General features: G+C 41.9%; 1 protein-coding gene across 2 annotated transcripts in view; it reads right to left on the bottom strand.

Annotated features, from left to right (window-relative positions):
- Nucleotides 1-2,377: 2,377 nt before the first annotated feature.
- The window catches only part of LOC130914267 (CREB-regulated transcription coactivator 2), a 31,624-nt gene continuing 6,064 nt past the window's right edge, over nucleotides 2,378-27,937 (bottom strand). The window contains exons 5-15 of one of the 2 annotated variants that reach the window (XM_057833290.1): nucleotides 27,051-27,116; nucleotides 21,164-21,261; nucleotides 21,020-21,105; nucleotides 20,900-20,949; nucleotides 19,496-19,737; nucleotides 18,744-19,117; nucleotides 17,294-17,476; nucleotides 13,943-14,122; nucleotides 13,693-13,764; nucleotides 10,801-10,957; nucleotides 2,378-6,253 (exon numbers count right to left, since the gene is read on the bottom strand). In XM_057833290.1, the coding sequence (XP_057689273.1) occupies nucleotides 6,063-6,253; nucleotides 10,801-10,957; nucleotides 13,693-13,764; nucleotides 13,943-14,122; nucleotides 17,294-17,476; nucleotides 18,744-19,117; nucleotides 19,496-19,737; nucleotides 20,900-20,949; nucleotides 21,020-21,105; nucleotides 21,164-21,261; nucleotides 27,051-27,116 (1,699 nt within the window). In that variant the 3' untranslated portion in view covers nucleotides 2,378-6,062. The remainder of the gene's footprint in view (nucleotides 6,254-10,800; nucleotides 10,958-13,692; nucleotides 13,765-13,942; nucleotides 14,123-17,293; nucleotides 17,477-18,743; nucleotides 19,118-19,495; nucleotides 19,738-20,899; nucleotides 20,950-21,019; nucleotides 21,106-21,163; nucleotides 21,262-27,050; nucleotides 27,117-27,937) is intronic. The other variant, XM_057833291.1, reaches the window with a different exon arrangement.

Below are 27,937 nucleotides of genomic sequence, written 5' to 3'. Positions count from 1 at the left end.
CCAGACTACCTGACATGGAATGGAGACGATACCCATCGAGATTACAACATTGGTAAGATATAGGCTGTTAATATTTTTATGATTTGAAGCATGTCAGGCAAATAAACCACCTACTATTGCCTGGGATAAAAGAAAACTTTTGACGAATCCACCATCATGTTGTGGAATGAACAGTAGAAGCTGGAGACTTTAGCTTTTATTTACCTGACATGTTTCGGCGAGCACTTCCGCCTTCGGACCCTCCGACGAAGGCGGAAGTGTTCGCTGAAACGTCAGGTAAATAAACCACTTACTATTGCCTGGGATAAGTTTTGACGAATTTATAAGTGTAGGCAAAATGAACTCAATACAACTATGATCGGGGATTGCCACGAGTCAGCTTCTACTGTTCATTCCACAACACGATCAGGGTTTTGCCTCGAGTTACCTTTCGGCTAACATCGCTACCTTCTACTGTTCATTCCACAACAGTTGGCAGCTCTGCTTTGACAAAGTCATCAGTCATCTATCCAAAAATCACTTTTTTTTTTTTTTTTTTGCAAATCCTTGATCATAAGCAGACCGGTTGAGGAAGCGGGCATCTTCGAAGTGTTTGTAGCAGAGAACACTACTCGATGATGGCGTGAAATTCATTTGCTTCGTGCGAACGAAAGATGTCCATTTACGTGGCCTGCTATCCTTCGGCCACTCATACAACTTTTCATTTGAGTGAGAACAAAACATCGCCACACACCGCTGTGGCATCTTGCCAAGAAGCAATGCAACAAACAACTGTTCTATGGCGGACTTCCCTCGCACTTCTAGGTGTGACGTAATTTCCGAAGATTGCCGAAGAAAAGCATTTTCGTTGTCAAGGGCGTTGCTATGGGTTAAAGAATCCGGAAGGGTTGTGTTAAAAAAAAAACAAAAACAAAAATATGCTTATAATTGTTTAGCCATTGATATTATTCAAAAACATGGTTGGCCAACCTTACTTCACATTTGGTCTTTAAGCTATAGTATGTGAGGTGACAAAAAATTCCCAGATCAAAATACACACAGGCCACACTTATTTGAAACCTTTTTTCACCCTCATTTACTATTTTTTTGTTAATTTATTGCAATAAGAGATTAATTTATAATTGATCATCTCCTTCAAAATTCATGAAAAAAGTTATATTCATACGTATATGAAATAGTGCTGCAACAATGAATCAATTAACTCTACTACTTCGATTAGAAAAAAGCTTGGAATCTGCTTCGAGGATTTGTTTAATTGTTGCAATGGTTTGTTTTAAAAGTGTTGCATTGTTTTGATTTGGTTGGATACACTGCCCTCTGGTGGTGCTTTATCTAACATGGCTGAATCCAGTTGCTCCGTTAGGACGTAAGGAATGTTTTTTTTGTTTGTTTTTTTTTTTGGCTAATATGTTTATGCCAATGCTTCTCAATTATTTTCTGTTGCGCCCCCCCCCCCCCCCCCCCAAGGAAGACGTTAATGTTTCGCGCCCCCCCCAAACTCTCTGCGGCCACTGTAAATACTATCATTTGTCTATTACTATTATAAACTGTGTGAACTTGCTAACCCGCAAAACTCAAGAAGGAAGCTGCTTAGAGAGAAGTGCCCTTGTTTGTATTTTCTACTGTTAATTAAATTGTAAGAAATGTAGTGAACTCCGCTGGAAACAACAGAACCAGAAAAACGTGAGCAAAAAGCTGCTTAGAGAGACGGGTGCTGCATAACCTCATATATTGCTCACACAAGACAACATAGACACAACATAATCATAATCTATGTACATTAAAAAATATTTTTGGATGCCGCAAGCTACCCACACTAGCGTTACAATCGACGAAATGAGCACCCCTAATTCCTTATATCAATTAATTAGGTTGATATTTGTGAAAAAGGTAGCCCTTACTCCCATTCACCCAATCTGTTTGGTCTTATTAATGTTCCATCCCTAGCAAAAAGTGTACATGCAGATTATGCTGTTATATTGTCCCTACCAATGTTGAGACCAAACCTACGCCCTTGCTTTAAATGCATGTGATTGCTCTTGTGAAAGTGTAATTCTGCATAGTTTGAAGAAACTCAGGTATTGGCATTTAATGCTCTTTTCAATGAGTAATTTTAGCAAGCCAAAATATCACAAGCATAAACACTTGTTTTGCATATCCTTGAACTTATTCTGCAACGCATTAAATGTTCCTAATCTGATTACTCGATTACCTAAATGATAGCTGCAGCCCTAATATGAACATAATAAAGATGTACTCAAATACTAACAAGAGCACTAAACAAGCTTGCCATTTTGTCATGAAGTATTTCAGAATCTCAATTTTGAAATCTTTAAATGTGTACTCATTTGGATTGATTTCAATTCCAAATCTTCATTTTCATCCTCTCCAAATGGTGCTTTTTGTTTTTCGGTACTGCTGCTTTTATTTTGAAGTAGCACGCTCCAGTCTGCGTGTGACAATTGACAGTTTATTTACTGCATACAAAAAAAACGAAAACATAAGGTAACAGTTTTATAAATCTCTGTTAGCTGCTTTGCAAACATTCAAATGTACAAAGATGTCCCTGCTTATTACAAATGATTATTTCAGCCTAAAAGCATTAGAACATTCCACTTGTAAAAAGGTGACGTGAAAATAGCAAATATGGCTGCAAACGTCCACGATGCCCATTCCCCGCCACTGCTTGCATAAAAGCGTCACACTTTCAACTTGCTGTTCAAACACGCCTGAGAGAGAGAGAGAGAGAGAGAGAGAGAGAGATTTTTCAAATCCGTTCCAAGATGAGCTTGAGCGAGGACTTTCCTGAGTGTGCGCACGCCAGCGCGCGTACGTGCTTCCCGTCGCATTTGGGCCAATCGTGATCCCGCCCCCATCAAAACCCTCTGGCGGTTGCATAGCGAAGCGGCGAGTACGGAAAATAGTAGTCCGGCTACGAGTACACTTTTGCCAGCGAGACAACCTGGCACATGATCTCATTGGCTGCCGTCGACGGCACCGGACGTCCGACCCGTTTGGACCGGGAGGAACCCCTGACGGATGACAATTGCTTGTAAATGGCGCGAGTTAAAAGTTCGTTTCGTAGTGGCGTTTGCCTTGAAAGTGTTTGCATTTTGTTTGACTGATTTTGGTGGATACACTGCCCTCTAGTGGCAAGTGAATATGACATAACTCATTTTACATGGCTGAATCCAGCTGCTCCCCGTTAAGACCAACATTAGCTCAAACAAAAATTTAGCTTGTTTTTTTTTAAAATGCATTTGTAATTTAGTTTACAGGTATATTTAGCCACTTTTTGTGGGAATGTGTTAAGACGTTTTGTTAAGAGCACTTTTTTTTTTTTTTTTTTTTTTTAAAAAAAAAAGCTTTTTATAGCATTTAAGCTAGCAGACTTTTGCTATATAAGTTAGCCAATTGTTCTTTTGATGTACCTAGATCCTCAGCTCATTTTAATTACAGCCCGAGCCCCAACTGGTACGAGAGCCCTATTGGAATGCAAAGGATTTTTTTTTCATAGCAAATGAAAACTGCCCATTTGGAGGCCTGAACATGCTCGAAAAGTCACCAAAATCTGCACATACATGTGGCTTAGCGTAAATTTCGATAACTTTGCAACACTGCGAAAAAATGTAACAAAATGGCCCAATGGCACCTCCTTGAATTTTTCAAATAGGCCTCTCCAAGTTTTTTTTTTTTTTTAATGTAGTGCGATGAAATTTGCACAGTCGATATGTTGTGCAAAACCGCTCCAAAAAGTCTCTTGCACTTATATTCCAAACACAAGAGGAAATCAGGTATTTTGGATTGAATGTGAAATTTTTACAGATTTACAGGGTGCGCATTTAAGACCTTGGCGCCTCAGGAGTTACTCTTCAAAATTGGTGAGACTGTTCATGAGACATATATCTTAATTATTAAAATGGTGAGGTTTCATTCACCGGCCTGACCAAAGTCAGTCATTTTGTGGCAACACGGCAAATTCAGTGAATGACTAATAACTCCATGATACAAGGTGCAGTCTTTTTCATATCTGGCATGTATGAGAGGTATCCCAGCCTGAACACAACTGCATTAAAATATTACCCATTAGGCCTGGCGCCCCCTAGTGGGAACAGGAACAACGTCCACGTCTGTCGGTTGCCGTGACCACCCTTTGTTCACCGTTAAAAGGAAGACTTTTTCAGGGACTTAGGCAGCTTAAAAGGTACAGAAATGGGCTCAATTCCAAGATACATTTTGGTTTTGAATAAGGGCGTGGTCGCACAGCTCAGTAGCGTCCCCTTTTTGGTAGTACTCTCTCCAATTGGGTTTTTTCTCCTAGTTGCGTGAATGTATTTCTAATCTCAAAAAAGAGGTGAGTTTCGAGCATGTTAGGTTCTCATAAGATGATTGGTTAGGACTTGACCTGCGTGACGTCAGAGCTGCGCCAAACTGCGAGGGGGCCCGTTCAGTCCTGCCTAGTTTTTTATGTTCCTACTAGTACCTACCTAGTTCATCAGTTTTGGACATATGTACAGCAAAGATTCAACAGCGACACGACCTCATGCTGCTGTTGAATCTTTGCTGTACATATGTCCAAAACTGTGTCAATGTTTACACTTGGTACTGATGGGTATTTATTTTATGGGTTTGCACTTTACCAACTTAGCTGTATGAGCTGGATGGATGCTCCAAACAAAGTTTCGTTGTGCTTTCTTTGTAACAATGACAATAAATATTCTGAATCAACTACTAAAATAATTGATAGGTCCAGCCCTAATTCATTTAGACCGGATTAGCAGTCTAGCGCCATCAAAGGCACTGAAAGGGAGCACCGGTTTTGGAGCATTTACAGGTCACTTTATGTCGATTTGGAGTCACATTTGGGGACATTCTCAGGTCACTTCTGTGAAAGAATATTGTATTCGTGCTTATAAAACACACTTATTAACTGCTGTGAAACTATATGCTTGCATGTGAGACTGTATTCATGTTCGTGCGATCCAAATATGTGTGCTTCATATATTCCTTTGAACATTTTACAATGGGTATCTGTTGACTACCTTATCTGATTTGACTCCCTCTCGTACCAGCTAGAGCTAGTGCTCGAGGTCGTAACGCAGGATGTTTTTCTGTGGAAAATCACCAGAGTTGGGCTGTAATAAGTTTCATTTCTGCTTTCATAGTAAGTATCGTTTCATAGTAAGCCTAGCTAACGCCCTTTCTTCAGTATGTAGAGGCTTGACTTGTATTATCTACTTGTACTTCTGCGTGGTCACAGGATCACATTGTTTGTACCCTTGAGATACATATATCTTGTTTATCTATAAAGTCCTTGAAGTAGGCAATCCTTAGCTGAGTCTGATTATTTTCTCTCATTTGAGCCATTTGTTGATACTTGTCTCAGAGTTCAAAAATTCCCTGACAACTTCCTGTTCAATAACCCCAAATCAAAAGGACGTGATCCATAAATGCCCCGAAAACAGGAAGTAAAACCATTTCCTGACTCATGATTGTTGTATTGCCATATCGTGAGATTGTTAGCCTTGTATCGCTAATCGTATCGCAAACTACCCAGAGCTTTCCGTCCCTATTAAATACGGCACATCTTTTTTTTTTTTTTTTTGATGGGGACAGATGTTACTGCTCCGTTCCTGACCGTGATGACACAACGCGGCTTGACACGGACGGGTCGGTGACGAGAAGAGCCGTCGTACGATCGCCGGCCGTCTATTTTTATAAGGTTCCTCCCGTCGGATCTTTCCCGCTACGGGTTCAACTTTTCAAGTCGTCGTCATCGGTCCGAACGGATCGGACGTCTATCGCCGTCGCCGAAATGTGACGGCGGCCCGCCAGTTCAGCCGAGCGAATGCGAAAAGCGTGGCGGCCCGCGGACCTCGAGCTGCTCAGAACTTTCCGGGCAGAAACACGACAACGCGGGGGAAGCGTTTTTTGGGCCGCTTAATGCCCTCGGGGCGCGGTGAGGGCGAGGAGAGCCGTCCGTCCTTTTTTTCCCCGATCGACTTGATTTGTGAGGAAGGGGGTCGGCGGCCGCAGCCGCTTTCCTTCCTTTCTCTTCCGTCTCACTTGAGTCTGTCCGAGCGGAAGGAGTCCTCCACGGCGGGGTCGGCCAGCATCAGGTCGCCCTCCAGCATGTCCAGCGCCAAGGCGTCCATCCTCAGCGGGTCGTCCAGGGAGAAGGGGTCCATCTCGAAACCCGGCACGTGGGACAGGGCGCTGGTAATCTCTTTGGACAAAGCTGGCGGGGAGTCTCCTGCGGACAAACGCCGGCGTAAGAAAAAAAAAAAAGTCATCCCGGAGCGCTAGATCACCGTATGCCGTCTACGTAAAGCTAATGGCGGCCATCTTGCCTAACAAACCATGATACTGTGGCTACGATTCAGGCTAAATGTTGACATTTTTTGCCAACCCAAGGAATGTGCAGGTGTTGAAAAATGATTTCAAAATTAAACTTAATTCGAGTTAAATTTACATTTACAATTTAAGGGCCATATTACACAATTTGTCTGTTATTTACCGAATGGTATTCATTTCCAAATGTTGGTTTTCTTTAGTATTTAATTTTTGACCCTTTTGGGGTTCCATACTCTATGACAAAAAATCCCAATTTAAAATAATCCCACTAATCACTTCACCGAAAATAAGTGTTCAAATGTTTCATTAATACAAATCTGACTATTTAAAACGGGTTAAAAAAAAAAAACAGGTCAATGTTACTTCAGTGAGTAAACATCCAAATGAAAAAAAAAACAAAAAAAAAACCCACAAATGGTGATTTCACTTTAAAATTTAAAACTGGGCAATTTCACTTGTCGATGTAACGGGGGTTAAAATTATGTATATATTTTAAACCCATTTACCATCATTCACAACTATAAGCATAAAATCCATTTTATCCAATCGGGAAGGTTCGTGTAATGGTGCCTGCTTCGCACAACAATAATTAAAAATTAAATAATTGTAGTATGAACAGCAACATTTGTAATCCAGCAGCTCTGCAGGGAACAGGCTGCCCAGACAAGCAAGGCTGAGTGATATCCATCCTGAGCACGAGTGGCCGAAGCAGTCTGGTGTGACCTTGTTTTGGCCGCGTAGGTATTTCCGACAATGATGTGCAATTTGAATTTATTCGACTATGTTAAATCTGTTAATATCGTTTATTAGTGGCATGCTAAGCACGCACCGTTGACTCGGGCAAGCTCAGCCACTCCGGAGCCCTGAAACTTAACAAATAACTGACAAACTGTACGGAATTGGTTGAAATCAACTCTACCGACTCATTAAAGCCGCGCTAACTCAAAGATTAAGCGAAATGTCAAAAATTCTGAACTTCCCCTTTACGTCCAGACTCTACTGCCAGCCCCCACCCCAAAAAAATAAAAATAAACAATTACTTTTAGCTCTATTTTATAAAAAAAAAAACACCAATACGGAAAAAAAGAACATTTAAATTCAAACAACAAAATTAAATTAATTAAGAGAATATTTACCCATAAACTTCACAATGTACTGATGGGTCAGATCAGTTATGCACTGTGCCTCGCATTCAAGTCGGGGGCCACCCACATCAAGAGGAGCTATTCACAAACACGCGCACGCAGCGATCTAACGCCAGATTTCTGTTGAAAAAGTACCAAAGCTGTACTGCATACAAACCGTAAGGAGTCTCAGGAGTGATTTGTTCGAGGATTCAACGTCATTATTATATTTTTCGTACCATGCATGCATTTTGAAATATTGTGAAAAAAAAAAAATCAATGGGAGAAATTAGCTGCAACTGCATTGGCATCATAGTTCTCAATATTTACGTAAAATAAATGCTAACTGCACTTTTTTTTGGTTTTGACCAATAATCGAGACTGTTTTACGTCCATACTGAGAAAAGAATTCGGGGATTGGAGCATTTATTCACACAAATTTTCAACGGAAAAAGGCCCCCTATTTGTCGGCCCCGTGTTACGTCAATACATTATGAAGTCTATGATTTACCATGTTTTACCCAAAACAAAAGAATGAAAAAGTAAAAACAGAACATTCTAGTTTGTCTCTATTTCATTAAAAAATTAAATATAAAATGATAAAAAAAAAAAGACTATCTTACCATCTCCCCTTTTTATTTCCATCCGTTTTAAAATGACAAAATACAAAAGAACAAATTAAAGAATGTTTACATAATATGCACATGAAATGGACTGCACTACAAATGTTTATAAATGGGAAGAAAAACATAAAAGCCCGCCGTCTGAAAATAGTTTGAGCAGTGATTTTAAAGTGCCCGAATATAAGACGGGTGTTTTTTGCATTGAAATAAGACTGAAAAAGTGGGGGTTGTCTTATATTCGGCACGACGCTAGATATCATTGAAGCGAATGCTGAACTTGACTCCCCAGGCCAAAGTGAACACCTGGCACGAAGAATCTCAGTTACTCTTAAGTTGAACCAGTTTGCATTATTTTATTGCAATGTTTTTCCTTATTCAGATTTGTTTCAAGACTACAGTTTACAGTTAGACTTCACTTTGCAATTTTGTTGTTTTATCATAATAGATTGGTTTATTTACATTTCAAAAACCAGAAGCCATTCATGCACGAATGTGATTGCACTTTAGTTTACATCTTTAAATGTTCAGATATTAAGATTTAAATGAGGCAAAATAACATGCTTTTTCTCTCAAATATATTGTTATAATCATTTGTTTAGGATGTACTGTAATTATTTTCTGTATAAATTTCATTTGGTGTTCAAAAAGTCTTTTTTCAAACTTGAGTCTTGAAAAACGGGGTTGTCTTATAATCAGGGCCGTCTTATATTCAGGTCAATACGGTACACACTGTGAGGAGCGACGCCTTCCGTCCGTCCTTGTCGGCTCATGAGAGAAGGGTCTGACTGCAGCCCAGAGCCAATCGACAGCCGTTACAAACCACGCCTGCTCTTGGTTGGTACAGTGGCGCAAACAATTGGTTTACTATGTGAGGTTGAAAGGGTTTCGGGGACAAGCCCAATTCCTGACTCTAATCTTAACTAGACAAAGGGGTGTGCCTAAATTGTAACCTTTGCTATGTTTGGAAGGCATTTCATGTCATTAAAATTGCTCCCGTTATTGCTTTATTTCCAAAGGCGGGTAGTGAAGCGTTGCATGTACTCTATTACATTTACCTGAGTAACTTTTAGAGAAAAATGTACTTCTAAGAGTAGTTTTACTAAGCCATACTTTTTACCTGAGTAGATTTGCGAAGAAAAAACGCTACACTTACTCCGCTACTTTGGGCTACACAAGATTCCTTACATTTTTCCTCTTTATTCTAAATATTAGATTTTTTTTTTTTTTTGCTAGCAATGCTATTGCCAAGAGTAGCGCTACTAATTTCACATGACTCCCTAACACCAATCAGACGCAAGCTTGGCGTTCAATGATGCCCTTAACGTGAATCGAAAGCGCGGATTTAAAACTCTTCCCCTGTTTTTATTTGGCACCGATTGACCCTGGAAAAAGTAAGATATGGTCCTTTTAATTTCATAATAGTAACTATGAAGGACTTGACTATTCAAACAAGGAACTATTTTCTCCACTAGAGGGCAGTGCACTCATGCTCTTTGGACTAATAATGCTTCATTACTGCTTTTTTTCTCCCTTTAATGAAATATTTTTTCATTTCTTTGACTTAATGTGGTTATGTAATGGGTGATTGTAGTCTCATAACAATAACAGTTCATAAGTTTGTAAGCAGTTAGTCAAAATGTTACTCATTACTTGAGTATTCTTTTCACTGGATACTTTTTTAGTTGTACTTGAGTACATTTTTTGGATGACTACTTTTACTCTTACTTGAGCAATATTATTTTGAAATAATGCTACTCTTACTCAGAAGTGGGTAAAGTAGCCAAAAATGTTCCTCAAGTAAGAGTAGCGTTACTTCAAAATAATATTACTCAAGGAAAAGTAGTCATCCAGAAATAGTACTCAAATAAAAAAGTATCCAGTGAATACTCAAGACTAACTTTTGAGTAAATGCTTATTTTTGATTTTTTTCTGAGCATAAAGCTACCTATATGAACCGTTGTTATAATGATACCGTAACACATTACATAACCACATCAAGCCAAAGAAAAAAAAAAAAAAAAATCTTAATTCCAATGAAAAAAAAACATAACATGAGGTATTCTTCGTCCAAAGAGCATGAGTGCCCTCTGGTGGAGAAAATAGTTCTTAGTTTAAATAGTGAAGAGTTCCGTCACATTTACTAGTTAGAAATTAAAAGGATCATATATCTGGTTTTTCGTGGTCAGTCAGTGCCAAATAAAAACTGGGAAAGAGGTTGAAATCCGCACTTTCGAGTCATGTTGAGAGCAGCGCTCAATATCAAATCATTTTTTACGGTGCTAAAGACAGCACATGATTGAGCAGACTGGTGTGAAGCTAGAACGGCAAGCTTGCGTCTGATTGGTATAATGGAGTTGTGTGATTATTGTTGCGACGTCTCCTTGGAGAAATTGGTAGAGCTACTCCTACAGCTGCTACAGCTACTTGGCATTGCTGACAAAAAAAAAAAAAAAAAAAAAGACTCACCTTAGGTTCGCTACAACAGAGCCTGCCTGAGAATTCGACTGCTTTAAAATGGCGGCTGTCATTTTGCATTTACATCTATAAACATACATGAGACGCATCAGACTGTACCAGCGTAGCATCACGTGGACGTGGTTTGTCGCGGCTGTCGTTTGGCTCTGGGCTGCAGTCAGGCATTATTGGATCACGGTGCGCGTCTCTTTTTATGACACATTTGGAGAAAACGCCAAACTCACCGGTCAGGATGATGTTGGGGACGTTGTGGCGAGTGTCGCCGCCGCCGTAGTTGAGGTTCTGGTTCTGGTTGTTGAGGAGGCTTTGGAAACCGGACTGCTGGGCCGCCTGAGAGTCCGCTCGCCCGCCGCCGCCACCGCTCGGGCTCTCCGTGGTGAACTGCGGCCACAACGAGACGACTTCAATTTACGTTTTGAGCCACCAAAGACGAAAGCGTCAAAATGGCTGCCGCTCAGATGATGGCCCTTGTAAGTCGTGAATGGTGTGCGTCGACGTCATTCTTGTGCCAGCCAAAATTCAATACAATTTCGAGTACAAATCTTTAAAAAATGTTTTTAAATTGAATAAAAATGGAGATAATTTCTACTTTTTTGAATCCCCTTTATCATTAAAAAGGATATTGACAGTTTTTTGCCTTTATTTTTTTTTTTTTTAATTTTTATTTATTTATTTTTTTTTATTGAATTTTCATACTTTAATGGGATCGGTACAGGCAAAACACAACAAGGGTAGAGACACATAAATGTTAGTTGATGCTAGATAAGGTTTTGATAACACAAAGTAAGCTTCATTCCAATAAGGTCAAGATAAGGGTACCTTCCCGGCACGATCAAGACAGCAGACGTTCTCGTTCACAACTTGCACACACACCCACACAAAAAAACAAAAAAACAAAACAAAAACAAAACAAAACAAACAAACAAAAAAAAAAAAAAAAAACACACACACACACACAAAAAAAAAAAAAATATATATATATATTTAAAAAAATACATAAATAAATAAAAATAAAAAAAGAAAGAAAGGTAGGGGGTGTTAGTAGCTCAATGGTTTTCAGCTTCAATAGGTATGGAATCTATGTAGAGTAGAAAAGGTTGCCAGATTGTATCAAAGGTTTGGAGGGAACCCTTTAAGGAAAATCTAATTTTTTCAAGTCTAAGGTTTTGCAGGATTTCTTGGATCCATTTGTTGTGTGTAGGTGGGGATGAGTGAGTCCACTTAAGGAGAATTAGCCTCCTAGCAAGTAGTGTTGTGAAAGCAATCACTTTTCTTGATGGTTTGGACAAAGCAGGTGAGGGAGATGTTCCAAAAATTGCCGTTAGGGGGTCCGGATTCAGCTTAGTGCGAAGCACTTTTCCTAAAGTGTCAAATACAGTTTGCCAAAAGACAACTAGTTTGGGGCATGACCAAAACATATGTACATGATTGGCTGGCGAGAGTTTACATCTATTACATGCATCAGATCTTCCCGGGAAAATTTTGGCCAACCTCGCATTTGTAAAATGAGCCCTGTGGAGAATTTTGCACTGTAAGAGTTGATGTCTGGAACAAATTGATGAAGAATGGACAAGATGAAGCATGTTGTTCCATTGTTCATCAGATGTATTAATGTTGAGGTCTTGGTTCCACGCTGTTCTAAGAGAATTTAAAAAAGTTGGATTGATTTTAAAAATTAAACCATATAAAGTAGACAATAAGCTTTTCTGTGTTGGTTTGAGTACAAGAAAGGCATCCATCGGCGTTTCAGGTGGGCGATTTGGAAAATGAGGGAAAAGTTTTTGAATAAAATGTCGTATCTGAAAGTAACGGAATAAATGAGAGCTTGGAAGAGTGAACCTCTTTGACAAGTCAGCAAATGAGGGAAATATGCCATCAATATAAAAATCGTCAAGAATTTGCAGGCCCTTTTTCGACCACGAGTCGAAGGCTAGGTCTGAACACGCCGGAGGAAATAAGTGATTTTGGCTAACTGGGGCTAGTCTTGATCCAATATGCAGTCCAAATTGTTCTCTGAATTGCCTCCATATTTTTAAAGTCTCGAGGACTATAAAATTTTGAGATATATCTTTAATGGGTAAAGGTAACTGTGCGCATACGACCGACCACAATGAAAAATGTGCGGATGATAATTCCATACATGCCCAGAGAGGTCTGTTGTTTGCTACGCCTGTATTCCAGTAAAGGATTTTGCCAATATTACTAGCCCAGTAGTATCGTCGGAAGTCTGGTAAAGCCAGACCTCCGAGAGATTTGGGGAGCTGGAGAGTTGATCTTTTAATCCGAGCTTGTTTACCCCCCCATAGGAAAGAGTTAATGATCTGATCAAGTGTAGTGAAAAAAGATTTGCGTATAACTAAGGGAATATGTTGGAATACGTAAAGAAAACGAGGTAGTATTGTCATTTTAATGAGGTTGACCCGACCAAGTAATGACAAAGGGAGTGTGGACCACTTAGTTAAATCTAGTTTACAACGGTCAAGAAGGGGTTTGAAATTTTTAGAAAATAGTTCAGACAGGGATTTTGTCACAATTATGCCAAGATATTTCAGCCCATTGTTAGTTTTCTTAAAAGGAAAAAGAGATTGAGGAAGGTTTTCAGCAGGTAAATTAAGAGGGAGGTATTCACTCTTGTGTAAATTAATTTTATACCCTGACAATTTACTAAACTGTTCCAGAATGGCCAAAATAGGGGGGAGAGAGACAACTGGGTTGGATATGTAGAGCAACAAGTCATCTGCATATAATGATAGTTTGTTGGAGAGGCCAAATCGACAAATCCCTTTAAATTTCTCTTCCTCACGGAGCCACAGGGCTAAAGGTTCGATCGCTAGCGCGAACAAGGACGGGGGTTTTTGCCTTTATTGTTAGGTTTGTATGAGGATACGGCGTACAGAAAATGAACGGTTGGGCGGGGGAGAAAAATAAATAGCAAAATCTTTACAAATTTTTTTTTTTTTTTTTTAAATTACGGTTATTTATTAAAGAATCCAAAAAGTTGTCGATTGATTTCTGAAGCCCCAGGAGAAATAACAGCCCTCTGAAAGCGCAAAACTGCTCCTCAAATGCATAATAAACCAAGACTATGAATATACTGTAAATTCAAGAGGCGGTACCTGCTGGGCGGCTTTGCCGTCGAGCTGTAGATGCAGGTACGAGTCGTCCAGCAGAGAGTTCAGCAAGGCGTCCTGGAAGTGGACAAACGCATTCGGAACTATCAGTTATCCGTTCAGTCCTGCTTGCAGGCCTAGTTCGAATTTGTCGTTTCAAGAAAATAAATGAGTCATTGACACAATTTACAAAATGGCCGAGGTCAACAAAACGACATCTATCCTTCAAGATACGCCGTCTACGGGAGGGGCTCACATTGTAGAGGTCGGGGGCCAGCTGCGATTGGGGGAGACTGCCGCTCCTCTGCGGGTCCGCCTCCTGCTTGAGTGGAACCTGTGAGTTCAGCGCGCCGTGGAGGTACTGCTCCAACATGCTGCCGCTCTTGGCCAGCGGCGAACCCGCCTGACAGGTGCCCGCATGTTGCTGCTGCTGCTGCTATACACATGAAGAAAAAGAAAAAGAATGCATACAAGAATGAGCTCATCGACTGCCACTGACGGCGCTAGAGGTCCAATCCGTTCAAAGCAGGAGGGTCGGAAGTGAATGAATGAACGTTCAAATGGATTGGACGCTTACCAGCGATACACTTGATGAATTTGATGCACGAAAAGAACTTTCGTTGCCCCTAGCAAAATGGGCTGAGGGTGGCGGCCATGTTGGTAGGGTCCACGTTCCCATCAAAATCCAATACAGTGACATTTAAACTAAATCATAAGAGCTTATTTCTCAAGTAAAGTATTTTTTCAATATCAAACCAACAACTGTTTACTCAGTGGTCGCCATTGACAGTGCTAGACATCCAATCATTTTGAATTAGGAGGGTTTGTTTCTTCCCACTTCAGATGGCTTGGACGTCTACTAGTGAAACTCAGGGAAGAGGGACACATGCTCCTTTAGTTTGTTTTTAAAGAGTGGTGTGTGTAGCTGGTAGCCATCTTGGTTGGAAACAAATTTTGAAGTGTACATATTCTGATCACTCAGCACTCCCCCATCCCGAGGACGTCACCTTCGCGCTAGTATAGGTACTGTCATTTTTTGACTATAAGGCGGACCTGACTATAAGTTTCCACCCACCAAATTTGACACAAAAACGGCATTTGTTCCTAGATAAGCCGCAGCTGTCCTTACTGTGTTATGGCATATTTACACCAAAAGGTATTAACTGGTAACTCTATATTTGACAGCGGCATCATAAGACTGTCATATGACCAAATGAACCCCATGAAGCTTTGAACAAATTGAAAGATGCAGAAGAAGCTTCATTTGGCCATCATTGCCAAGTCAACCTCTGCTGCCAACACTGTTGTCATCCAACATGCATTACAGCGCTACAGATGTAAACAACAATTGAAGGGAATAGTATCTTTTCTGGTATTTACCGATCGACTGTATTACTCTAACACACTTAATTTCATCAATCATGGAATAGTATGGTTTCTCGTATTTACTATTTGTATTACTCTAACAAACCCAATATAAAATAAAGAACATTTATATCCTAGTTTAAGGAAAACAAGCAGAATATAGGGCATAAGAGATACATGATGCCTTCTTATCACGGAAGCCCAACGTGAGTGTCATGCAGCTGACTGCGCAAGATTGACGTTGACTACCAGGCAGGGGTCGCGTTAACCGAATATTTTCCGTTGTTGACAGACTTTTTAAAACGGTGACAGAAAATACCATCTGTCATTTTGACAGGTTGCAATTCACACCCCAGACCACAGGGTGGCGAGTGAGCATATTAATTAGCTATTGTCTCTCTTGATGCATGACGTCGTTGGCCTTACTCTGAAAAATGTCAAGGCAACTGAGTGTCCGAAGTGTCTTCAAAAAGCCCCGAAACGACGACGGTGTTGATAAAAGAGGTGAAAAAACAGGGACTGCACAAGCGGGCACGCAATTCAAGTCCATGCGCACCAGGAGGAAGGTGTAAGACTCCGTTCAGGCCACAGCAGGTGAAGTGTTAATTTCATTGTTCCATATGTAGCCTACCTACTGGGGCCACAGTCAGCTGTTTTTGTCACTGCGGAGAAAAAGTTACATATTCATCTGCTTGATGTGTGATGGCACGGGGTGGATTCTCTGTTAAGCTTGTTCGGACAGAATATTCATTTCAAATGAATGAAAACTAAATACTATTGAATATGTTGAAGCGGTATGCAATGTTAAGAGTCTTGTTAGCTGGAATTGCTGTGTCCAGCCGCTGTAGCTCTACTGGTCTCTGTGAACTCTCTATTCAAGTCGGAACGCGCGTGGCTCTTAAGTGTCTCTGTCACGTGACTGTGTCGTAGCCGGTAACGCGCTCGGCCAAATGGACACACAAGTACGGAAGGTGAATTATGCCAAACAAAGGGTCACCACAATGTCATTATCATCATTTTAAAAATTTAAGTGACGGCTAAAAATAGATTATGACCAGATTTTTATGACCCTGTCAGTCAAAACGACAGACAACGAAAAAGTCTAGCGCAACCTCTGCTACCAGGTGATAGGTAAGACAGCTACAAGCCCACGTCTCCACTTCAGTTCTTCCGGACAGTCCACAACAAATGGCGGGACGTCCTGTTCCAACACAAGGAACATCCGGGAACGCCCGATATCCAACCGATAAGACTCCAAGAGCCCCTTTGACGCCGAGGCGGGCCAACTCTCCCACTGCGGTTGCCCCAGTACCGGTGACTCAGCAACCATTATGCATGAACTAAACAGCCCAAATTGCGTTAGAAGATTATCCAAAACACACCCTTCTTCCTGCTTACGGCCCGCCCCACGAGAGCCTTCAAAAGACTGAATGTTTAACTAAAGATTGTCATTTTTCTCGGCAACCTTTTGTTGACTTGTGATATGGTGACCTTGGAACGAGTCTGCCTCCTTGCCTGAGTCTTTTTCGCCTTGCGCCGTTTGATCGCTTTGGACCTGAATAAATTGTCAACTTGTGCTTCAAAGCCTTTTTCCAGCTTTCAAAATGGAGTCAGTACAAGGGGTTAAGGGGCTAAGGTGAATGCGTGGAGTTTGGCTTCTTGGCCGGGTTGTTAAGAGTTTCGCTGGCCCAGGTTGTTGGAGCTGTGCCAGCGCGGGTCCGGCGTGATTCCGGCAATCTGGCTAAAAGGTCAGATTCCTTCACAATCAAAATTCATGTTCTGTGCCAAGTATTTCTTCAGTTATTGTTGTCGTTGTTTCATTATTTGCTAGTTCTGGTATTTGTTAAGACTATTTGACAGTGTCGCCAAAAGGCTGTCATAAGACCATCATAACTATGACATGACACTGCCGTGAGCATTAATGAATGCTTATGACAGATGGCATTTTGTGTCATCCGGCAAAGTATCTCACTTTTGAATGGATGTAAAGATCGAGGTGGACATTACGGAAGTTAGTGACATAATTCAAAAGTTATTACTGCTCATGATAGTGTCATGTCTTAATTATGATGGTCTTATGGCAGTCTTATAACGCAGCGGTCAGAGAAAGTGTTACCTATAAACCCATATAAATCAACAAATAAACCACACTGGACTATAAGCCACAGGATTCCCGAAAATTACGGTTCTTGTCACGATTCCGTGGCTAGACGAGTCAGAAGTCGGCGAGACCGGCCGGTACCGTGGTAAAGTGCTGAGCGCTCAGCAGGTTCTGCGGCGCCGGCTGATGGAGGTGGACCATCTGCGCCGGATGCTGAGTCAGGAGGGGCTGCTGGTGGGGTGATGCACCCTGGTGCTGCTGGCCCAACGGGTAAGACGTTAAGCGTTGATCCAACACCATCTTACTGGTGTCCAGGGCCACGCCCTGCCAAAAAAAAAAAAAAAAAAAAAAACAATTAATCAATTAACTTGAGAAATTTAATTAGAAAAAAAGCTTTAAATCAAATTTTGCTGCTTCTAGGATCTGTTTCATTAAAGTGATGTTGTAATGGTTTTGAAAGTGTTGCATTTAGTTTGATTGATATGGGTGGATACACTGCCCTCTAGTGGCAGCAGTCAATATACAATAACTCGTTTATCATGGCTGAATCCAGCTGCTCCCTGTTAAGACCAACATAAGGTAAGTTTTTGTTTGAGCTAATTTTTTTTTTTTCATGCATTCAAAATTTCGTTTATCGGTATATTTAGCAGTTTTTTGTGGGAATATGTGTTTGAACAATTTGTTAAGAGCATTGTATTTTAAAAAAACACCTTTTTAGCATTATATAATATTTAAGCTAGCGGACTTTTGCCATACAAGATAGTTCCTTTGTTGTACTTAGCATTTAGTTGTTTTTTTTTTTTTTTTTTAATCGTTCGAGGCTTAGCTCAGACGTTTTATTTTTAAATGCATTTATTTCTGAAATGAAAGTGCAATTCTGCAGTTTCGTAGTCGCATTCAATGCTCTTTTAAGAGTGTAATGTTAGCAAACCAAAATATTGTTGAAAGCATTAACACTTGTTTTATATATCCTAAAATATATTCTGCAATGCATTAAATGTTTATAATCAGATTACTCGATTATTTGAACAAAACATAGATTAATTTATTACATAAATAATCGATAGCTACAGCCCTACATTGCAATATTTGCTTTAATGATGCTGTTTTGTGTTGTTTTATCAAAAAAAAAAAAAAAAGTTTCTCATAAACAAATGTCATTAAAAAACGAATATTTGCTGTATTTGTCTTTTTGAAACTACAAAACTTAAGTTTTTCCCACTATTGTTGATTATTCCCATTTTAATTAAAAAATGCAAAACAATGAGGGGCGGAAAAAAAGAAATTATGAGGATATTTGCTATTACTATGCCGTTTTGGATGTTTTTCTAATTCAAAAATGAAAATGAAATATAAATAAGGAAATGTTTGTCATTTTTTCTTTTTAAACTATTTTATTTGAATTAAAAGATGCAACTCACCCAGGGGAAAAAGACAAAATCATCTCTATCTTTTTAGGTCAACCTAAAAAAATAGAATTGACTAAAAATAGTCGTCGATTCATATGATATCGGATTAGTTATCATCCCCCCCAAAAATTAAAAATACGTATCAATGAAACAACTCGTTGGCGAGCGTGCGTTTGCGCTACCTGCGCGATGGAGGACAGCGCGGGCGAGACGGTGGGCGAAAACGGCTTGGCGTGATGCCGCCGGGCGTCCGCTCCCACGCCGGGCGGGATCGTCGGCGAAGGCTGCGGCCGTCTCCGCGGCGACGTGCTGAGCGGCGGCGCGTAGGAGGCGGGGTTGCCGCCCGACTGCAGGGAGGAGCCGCTGAGGGAGGACTGCAGCGATTGCCCGCTGAGGGAAGAAGGCAGGGAGGGGGAGGAGCCCAGGGACGAGCGCAGCGAGGGGTTGCTCAGCGACGACGGCGAGCTCAGAGAGTTGCCGAAGGGGCGGGCGCTCAGCGACGACTGGATGTTGGGGTTGCTCAGCGACGACTGCAGGGACGGGTTGCCCGCCGTGCCTGAGGGAATACCAAAGACGGCGTGGTTTAACCGTATTTCTCAACCCGTTTTCAAAAGATTACTGGATCAATGTCAAAGCCATTGACGGGATAGGATGTCCAATCCTCCGCTTCAAATGGATTGGACATCTACTAGTGATAAACTCATTTCAATTGACGGCAGAAGCATGAATAGAGCTTTCATTGCCCCTAGCATAATGGCCTTAGCGCAGCGCAGCCAGCCATCTTGGTAGAGGCCACTTTCCCATCAATGTCAATACATTAGCATTAGGCGTTTGAAAATGGAGCCTATTTCAAAGGACACGCTCTACTGCCTTGAATGTCATATGGCACAATGGCCCTGTCGCAAAATGGCTCTACCTAGGTCGACCTTCTTACCCGCTTGGTGTTGATGGCGGAAAGAGCCGTCGCCCGGGTCGGCGTCGATGCCCAGCTGGGTGAGCGTTGACGCCAGGTTGCCCGCGCTACCGCCGGGGTAGGCGGGTTCGTCCCGGTCCAGCGGCGTGGGCAGCGGCGACGGGAAGTGAAGGCTGGAAAGGTCCGGCAGCGAACCGCTGATGTTGAGCGCCGGGGGCACGCCGTGGGCGGGGGCCGACGGTTGCTCCGGCGACATGAACACGCTTAAAAAAAAAAAAAAAGCGCTTGGTAACCCACTCAAAGCCGGTAGGCGTTTAACATGTATCTACAGTGGGGAGAACAGGTATTTGATACACTGCCAATGGCAGTGTATCAAATACCTGTTCTCCCCACTGTATATATAAGTAATGTCACAAAATGGCTAAATGGATAAATTCTCCATTCCCTTTTTGAAAGTAACAGAAATGTTTTTTTTTTCCCATGCCATTGCCAATCGTCCTGCTGCTGTGAATTGAAAATGAGTCACTATAGGCCAGTGGTTCTTCACCTTGCTAAAGGTACCGCACCCCACAAGTTTCACATGTGGATTCACCGAAACCTTCATAGTTAGATAATAAAGATTCAAAATCAAAATATCTAAGCTCGCGAGTTAATAATTTAGCAAATTGTCGTTCAAAATTCTTCTCATTTCGACAGCATGTTTTATAAACAGGTCAAAATTAGATGACAATAGGGGTGGGATTAAATACATTTTCTTTTTCCCGCTCCTCCTCAGGCATGTAGTTGATATTGCAATGTTGCTTAATTTGTTTTGCTGCTCTTTTTTGTATATATGAACTGTATATATTTGCTGTCTTGACAAAGACAGTCATGGCCTGAAACAAATGAAATGAAAAAGTGAAAATGAAATTTGAGACCGTGCTGCACATTAGTCTGCTCCATTCCCTCATACCAAGTGAGAGTCAACCTTCCACTGAGCAAACCAGTTCCTCCTCCCATTAGATCAAGGACTAGCAGTTAAAAGAAAGTGATGAAGCCTGTAAATTGGGACCAAACCAGTACAAAACCTCTAACGCTCTAAAAAGCCACTTTGCCTAGATCTAATCAGCGTATGAAAATAGGGCTCTGCTATAGGCGTTCAAATCGAGTAACAAACCCGTTTGAATTGCCCCAAAATGAATAGGAAGTGACCATAAATCTACAGGAAGTGACCCGGGAATAGCCCAAAATGAACAGGAACCAAAGCTTGCGTTTGTTTCATTTACTGCCAGAACTTCATATGTATTGGACATCGACTGTACAAGTATAAACTCATCAGTGGTGGATGAAGTACAGATACAGGGGAAAAATACTCAAGTACTTGCTTTAAAAGTAAAAAGTATTTTCTCCCGATGCAAAAATGTAAAGAGATAGAGAGCGGCTTACTTGATTCCAGGAACTTCACACGACTTTGGTCTGGAGGTCATCATGGGAAACTGAACACATAAAAAGAACCTTTAATCAGACGCTCAATATCGCAGGCATGAACGCGTGATGATGTTTGACCTTCTTGGCGTCCCAAGCTTTGTTGGGGAGGAGCTTGCCGTCTTCCATCACGTTCTCCTCGATGGGCGGGACGGGGAACGGAAAAACTGAGGAGAAACGGAGCGGTCGGTCACGGCGTCGACGGGAGAGAGGCCGGCATCTTACCGTTGTGTCTTCCGCCGTGGGCGTGACCTCTCGCGGCGAAGGGGTCGCCGGGCGGCGGGTTCATCACGCTGGTGTGGAGCGCCGAGTCCGAGTTGGTCCTGTCGCACACGCACGCGGGATCAGCCGGCCGCCGATCGCGGGCCCGCCTCTCTGTCCGACCCCGAGACTTTTTGACCCACGGCGTCTCCCGGGCCGCTATTATCGGCGAATGCTAACTTACCTCCGCGGAGGCGTGGCCAAAAGAAAGAAAAGAACCCAAAGAAAAAAAAAAAAAAAGATCTGCTGGGCTGCAGATGAAGAGCCAGATCGGAGGAAGAAAGGATAAGAGGAGGAGGAAGAAAATGCAATGCCACTTCCCCTATATTTTCGCAAACTTCCAATTAATTTTAGGGGATTTCTGGGCCACTTAAGTTGGAGTATCAAAAGAAATACAGACAATTTGTATCCTTACTGCACACATTATGATTAAATTCAAATTATTTCAAACGACTGGTTTTTACCAGATGTTTTTACCGCCTCATGCAGGCTAATCTGCGTATTGGCTTGTGACCAAAACAAAGATGGCAGCGACACTTGGCCCCTGAGGGTTACATGGGGCCCCTTCTTAGCCCCTTTTTCAGAAAAATCCTAGAGGGTGACCCTCCCACGGGATTTCAGAATCGTCACTTTTCAAACTAAAGTTCTCGAGCCTCCGGGGTTGTAGAACCAATGCCAAGGCAAAGGGCAGTCATCGGAAAATAATTACCGTAATTTTCAGACTATAAGCCGTTACTTTTCCCCCTCATTTTGAATCCTGCGGCTTATACAGTAGTATGAAAAAGTATCTGAACCTTTTGGAATTTCTCCCGTTTCTGCATAAAATTACCATCAAATGTGATCTGATCTTTGTCATAATCACACAGATGAAAATACAGTGTCAGCTTTAACTAAAACACGCCAAACATTTTAAGGTTTTCATATCTTAATGAGGATAGCATGCAAACAATGAAAGAAAGGGGAAAAATAAGTGAACCCTCTGCCTAAGGAGACTTAAAAAGCAATTGAAAGTAATCTTTTACCAAACATTTTAAGTCAGGTGTGTGCCCAATCACTGATGAGTGGTTTAAAGCTGCCCTGCCCACTATAAAACATGCACCTGGTAAGAATCCTCTTGATGAGAAGCATTGTCTTATGTGCATCATGGCTCGGTCCAAAGAGCTGTCTTAAGGATTGTTGATTTGTATAAAGCTGGGAAATGATACAAACCCATATATTTAAAAGTCTGAATGTTCAAAGTTGTCTACATATGGAGAGAGTTTGGCACTGTTGCTTCTCTCCGAAGGCATGGCCGTCCACCAAAGATGACGCCAAGAGTTCAGCGCAGAATACTCAGAGAGGTAAAAAAGAACCCTAGCCTGTCTGCTAAAGACTTACAGACATCACTGCCACAGTTCAACATCTATCTCTGTGCACACGTTAACTATATGTAAAACTATGGCCAAGAATTGTGGTCATGGGACGACTCCATGGAGGAGGCCACCGCAGCGCTGTCTGGAACCCCCCCCCCCCCCCCCCCCATTAATGCTCGTTTAATGATTGCAAAAAGGCACTTGGACACTCCACAGACGTTTTGGCAAAATATTTTGTGGACTGATGAAACCAAAGTTGAGTTGTTTGGGAGTAACACCTCATCCCCAACCGTGAAGCATGGTGGAGGGAGCATCATGAATTGGGAGTTGTTTTCCTGCCTCAGGGCCTGGACAACTTGCAACCATTAATGCAGTGCTTCTCAATTATTTTCTGTCACGCCCCCCCAAGGAAGACGTAAATGTTTCGCGCCCCCCCAAACTCTCTGCCGCCACTGTAAATAGTATCATTTGTCTATAAAATTACTATTATAAATACGCATCTGCCTAACATTGTGTCCTTTTTTTCTAATAAAGAAAAAAAGTAACATAGATCAACTTATAATAAAGTATAACTTTATTATAAACATTGTTTTGTTTGTAACAGAGAAGACTTGATGTGCATCAATTTGCCTGAATTTAAAAAAAAAAAATCACATCCAAACTAAAAAATACACTCAAGGTACATTTTTGACCATTTGATACAGAAAAATAAAATGTAATAAAATCAGTAAATAATACCAAATTAAAATTGATTAGAAACATTCACTCATGAGGACAATGTGCCAAAAAATTTGACCGAAAAAACAAATCTGAATAAAAGGGGGGGGGAAAGTGTCCTTGGACAGGACAGTTTTTATTTTTGCTGCTCACAGTATTTACCTCCTTTGCAATGATGTGGAGTTATTTTTCAATTAGCATGCTAACAATGCTTACTGATATAACACTGACAAAGCAGGACGATTGTCGGCAATATACGGCACGTTTTCACTGAAAAAATCAAGCGGCTTAACAATGATTGATTTGGCTTCTTGCTGTCTGCTATAATTATTTTTAGACACAGTAAACAGTGGTCTTTCATCATCACCCACTGTATTAAAAGTCAAAGCTAAAAGGCAAACGGTACGAAAAAAGCGCATTCACGGCGCCCGAGGTAGAACCGTAGGTGAGGGCAGTCGTCGTGACGATCCCAAGCCGAAAATGGCACTTCTCGGGCGGCGACGTGAGAACCGGACAAGACAGTGGGTCGCTGCGTGAGTGAGTTAGTGTTGTATCGGTCGCGAACGATTCGTTCTTTTTGAACGAATTGTTTTGGTGAACGAGACCGAACTAATCATCATCTGCACTGATTCGTTCTATGAAGGTGGTGCTTGTTCGCTGCGTGGGAGGGCGTTGAGCAAGCGGCAGCGTCTTCTGACATCGCACACGACCAATCAGACGCTAGCCTCATCGCGGGCAGGGGAGGGACCGGAAACAGAATCAGGGCGTTTGTCACTCACGTCCACGTGTGGCCAATAAGCAGCCAGCGTGCAGGCAGGGGGGCAAGACTGAGTTTTGTCACTTCCCGTTCAGTGACTCGGTCCTCCGGTTCCTGACCTAGCTTGCTGCTAACTTGATTTTCCAGTAATGACTATGCGGTGAATGAATCAGAAAAAGAAAGGAAATGACTTTGTCACATATTTGTTAACGTGGATCCTATCAAATGCTGCTCAAACAGACAAAAACACCACACAAATCTAGCGAGCATTGTTTAGAGTAGTACTTTTCTCAACAAACTCGTGACTGCCTATGACGACATACTATCAAATTTACAGTCATTTAAAACACGGGTAGCTACGAGGCAAGCAAAAGCTGAGCTGCGGTCGCGTGACGGCAGTGAAGCGGGCAGAGAACTGTCACTATATGGAGGCTTCATGGCAGCGATATTTACCTCATATGTGCACAGAAAAAAATATTTAGTATGATCACCATAATACTGATTTGCAATGAAACTGTATATACATGTCAATTTTTTCCCGAGTGTTTTATTTTTTTTTTCGTGTCAGCGTGTCGGGTGTTGGTTGGTTTGACAAATTATGTCAATCCGTCCATCATGTGCTACTCAAGCGCCCAAAACAACGCACGCAGACACGGGAGATGTCGCAATATGTCTACATTTTTCTTAACAGACTAATGAGAGTAGAAAGGCGACATCGTAAAGAGCTAACAATTATTTCTCGTCAGCATTTGACGATCTGAGATGCGGGGACGACAGGGGAGCTGACCGGATTATTTTATTTATTAATACCGGTGCAAAAAAACAATATGATCACCATAATACTGATTTGCAATGAAACTGTATATACATGTAATTTTTTTCCGAGTGTTTTTTTTTTTTTTTCTTCGTGTCAGGTGTTGGTTGGTTCGACAAATTATGTCAATCCGTCCATCATGTGCTACTCAAGCGCCCAAAAACAAAGCACGCGGACACGGGAGATGTCGCAATATGTCTACATTTTTCTTAACAGACTAATGAGAGTAGAAAGGCGACATCGTAAAGAGCAAACAATTATTTCTCGTCAGCATTTGACGATCTGAGATGCGGGGACGACAGGGGAGCTGACCGGATTATTTTATTTATTAATACCAGTGCAAAAATTCAACACGATCATCTTAATACTAAAAAATAAAAATACAACAGAGCGAGATGTAAATATGATGTGTTGGTCGTTCCATATTCAGAAATTAAACTTTCGATGTATTTTTATTTTCGTGACAGCAAACATGCTGTAAATGTGATTGTATGTGTGATCAAGAACCTGCTAAAGAAAGTCCGTGCGCCCCCGCCCCTTACTCCCCTCACAAAAGGAAAATGTTTAACCGTGTCCTAAATCGAAATGCAAGCACGAGCCATGACTTTGAGCCCATAGAACTAGGACAGACGACGCGGAAGTTCTCCCTCGCTTTTGCAGCAGCAGGAGGGAGACGAGGCTGTCTGTGAAAGCAGAATGATACCGCCTGTCACTCATTTCTGAAACTACGACGAGTGGTCAATGTGGAAGAGAGGGAGGGACCAAGCAATGTCACTTCCCGTTCAGTTATACTGCGAAGCGGTCTTTGGTGATTCGTTCGGTAACGTCACTTCCCGTTCAGTAACCGAACGATTCGTTTGGGCGGGGAGGGAGATGAGGGGGGCGAACGATTCGTTGAACGATTTGTTTGAACGAATCTTTTTACTGAACGAACCGGAATGGATTCGTTTGCTCAAGTGAACGACAAATCTCGTCACTAGAGTGAGTCCGGTCGGAAAACTGCTTTCGAAAACGGCGGTGGCACACTGCTCTTCATATCTGTTGTCTGTGTGTGCTGAGTGCTCTTCCTTAGTTCAAAAATACTGCGCGCACTCTGAAAATGAGAGCGCCACTGCCACCTACTGAGTGGATGTGCAAGTACACTTTATTCCAGTACGGCAAAAAAAAAAAAAAAAAAAAAAAAAAAAAAACACATAAAACATGTTCCCCGAGGTCACATGCGCCCCCCCTGGCATTGCTCGCCCCACTATTTGAGAAGTACTGCATTAATGGAAGAATGAATTCAAAGGTTTTGCAGAAAACCCTGACACCATCTGACAGACAGTTGAAGCTAAAAAGAGGATGGATGCTGCCACAAGACAATGATGCAGAACACAGAAGTAAATCAACTTCAGAAGAACAAAATACATGTTCTGGAGTGGCCAAGTCATAGTCCGGACTTCAACCCCATTGAGATGCTGTGGCATGACTTAAAGACAGCGTTTCATCCCAGGAATTTGACTGAACTACAGCAGTTTTGTAGAGAAGAATGGGCCAAGATTAGTCCTGATCCATGTGCCAGACTGATCTGCAGCTACAAGAAGTGTCTGGTTGAAGTTATTGCTGCCAAAGGGGGGGGCCACAAAATATGAAATGTGATGGTTCACTTATTTTCCCCCCTTCTGTCATTGTTTGCATACTATCCTCCTTCAAATAAGAAAAGCTATAAATGTTTGGGTGGTTTTAGTTAAATAAAGTGTTACCGGTTACTATCTTTTGGTGTAACTATCTTATGATACAGTGAGGACAGCTGCAGTTTATATTCCAGTGCGGCTTATCAATGAACGTCAAATTTGGTGGGTGGCAGCTTATGGTCAGGTGCGCGTTATAGTCCAAAAATTACGGTAAATAAAATTAATTGGGAAAAAAAAAAAAGAATTATATGCATGTGAGTGAACCTTGTTTTCCAGAATTTGTTTGTGGAAATTTTGCCAACCGGGTATAAAATGTAGCAGGAGTTACATTTCGAAATGTTAAATGTTTGGCATCGGACAAGAACGGGACTTTACGTGTCAAAAAAAAAAGCTGTCTTTTAGCCGCCGTTCGGCGGCGAGAACGAAAGAGAGCCCGCATCGTGTTCAACGATCAAAAAAGGACAGAGCAGGAGAAGAGTAGAAGCAAGAAGGCGGGAAAAGAGGTGGAAGAAGATGATGATGATGAAGAAGACTTCACCTGTTGAGCGCCGTGCTCGGGAGACGCAACAGGCTTTTATCCCCCGGGAAGATTCCGGCCCAATTCCTTTTGACCATCGACAAGAACAAAACGGGACGTTATTTGCCGCCGTCCGACCGACCGCCCGGCGACGGCGCCCCGAAAGAATGAGGAGGGGGAAGCGCGGGATGAAGACGACCAAATCTTTGAAGGAAGCCGGCCGGCGTGTGCGTGTTAAGCGCGCCTTTGTGCCTTGCCGCTGGTTAGAAAAGCGGCGGGAAAAACGCGGGTGGAGGCGGGACAAAGAGGCAAAAGAGGAAGTAGCTGGCTGGCTTGCTAGCGTGTTAGCGCTCCAAAGCACGGCTCCGTAGCTTTGGCGGCGTTGGGAATCGACATTGGCGCCCTCCGGGCCCTACTCGCCCTGGCTGACTGAAACTGTAGTAGCAATGTGGCGGCCATCTTAGTAAGGGCAACTTTTCCCATTAACGGAAAGTACATTATTAATCATCACACTTTAGCTACAAGAAACATATTACCAACATTCATACTATTCTAATCGATTTAATGTTATTTGGTAAATTACCATTGACGCCGGTGATAGAAGTCCAATCCATTTCAACCGGGATGGTCTGCAGACATTGAACTGATGACGGTTGCTCGAAAATTGTGTTTGATGATAAAGTTGCCCCTACAAAGATGGCTGCCGCAAGGGCACGCCTTTGTATCGGTTGTCATTTCACGTCATCCTTCGTAAGCTTCATGAACGCCGCAGGTATGAAGACCGCTACGATAGCGAGCCGTCGTAGCAATGTGCCTGAAAGGCGGCCATCTTGGTAAGGGCAACTTTTCCCATCAACGGACAGTATATTGTCAAACATAAAACACCAAAATAAAACATATCGCCAACC

This window comes from Corythoichthys intestinalis, chromosome 4 (genome assembly GCF_030265065.1).
Source record: "Corythoichthys intestinalis isolate RoL2023-P3 chromosome 4, ASM3026506v1, whole genome shotgun sequence".
NCBI lineage: Eukaryota > Metazoa > Chordata > Actinopteri > Syngnathiformes > Syngnathidae > Corythoichthys > Corythoichthys intestinalis.
The sequence above is the reverse complement of the archived record's forward strand: the minus strand, read 5'-3'. Positions and strand labels throughout refer to the sequence as shown.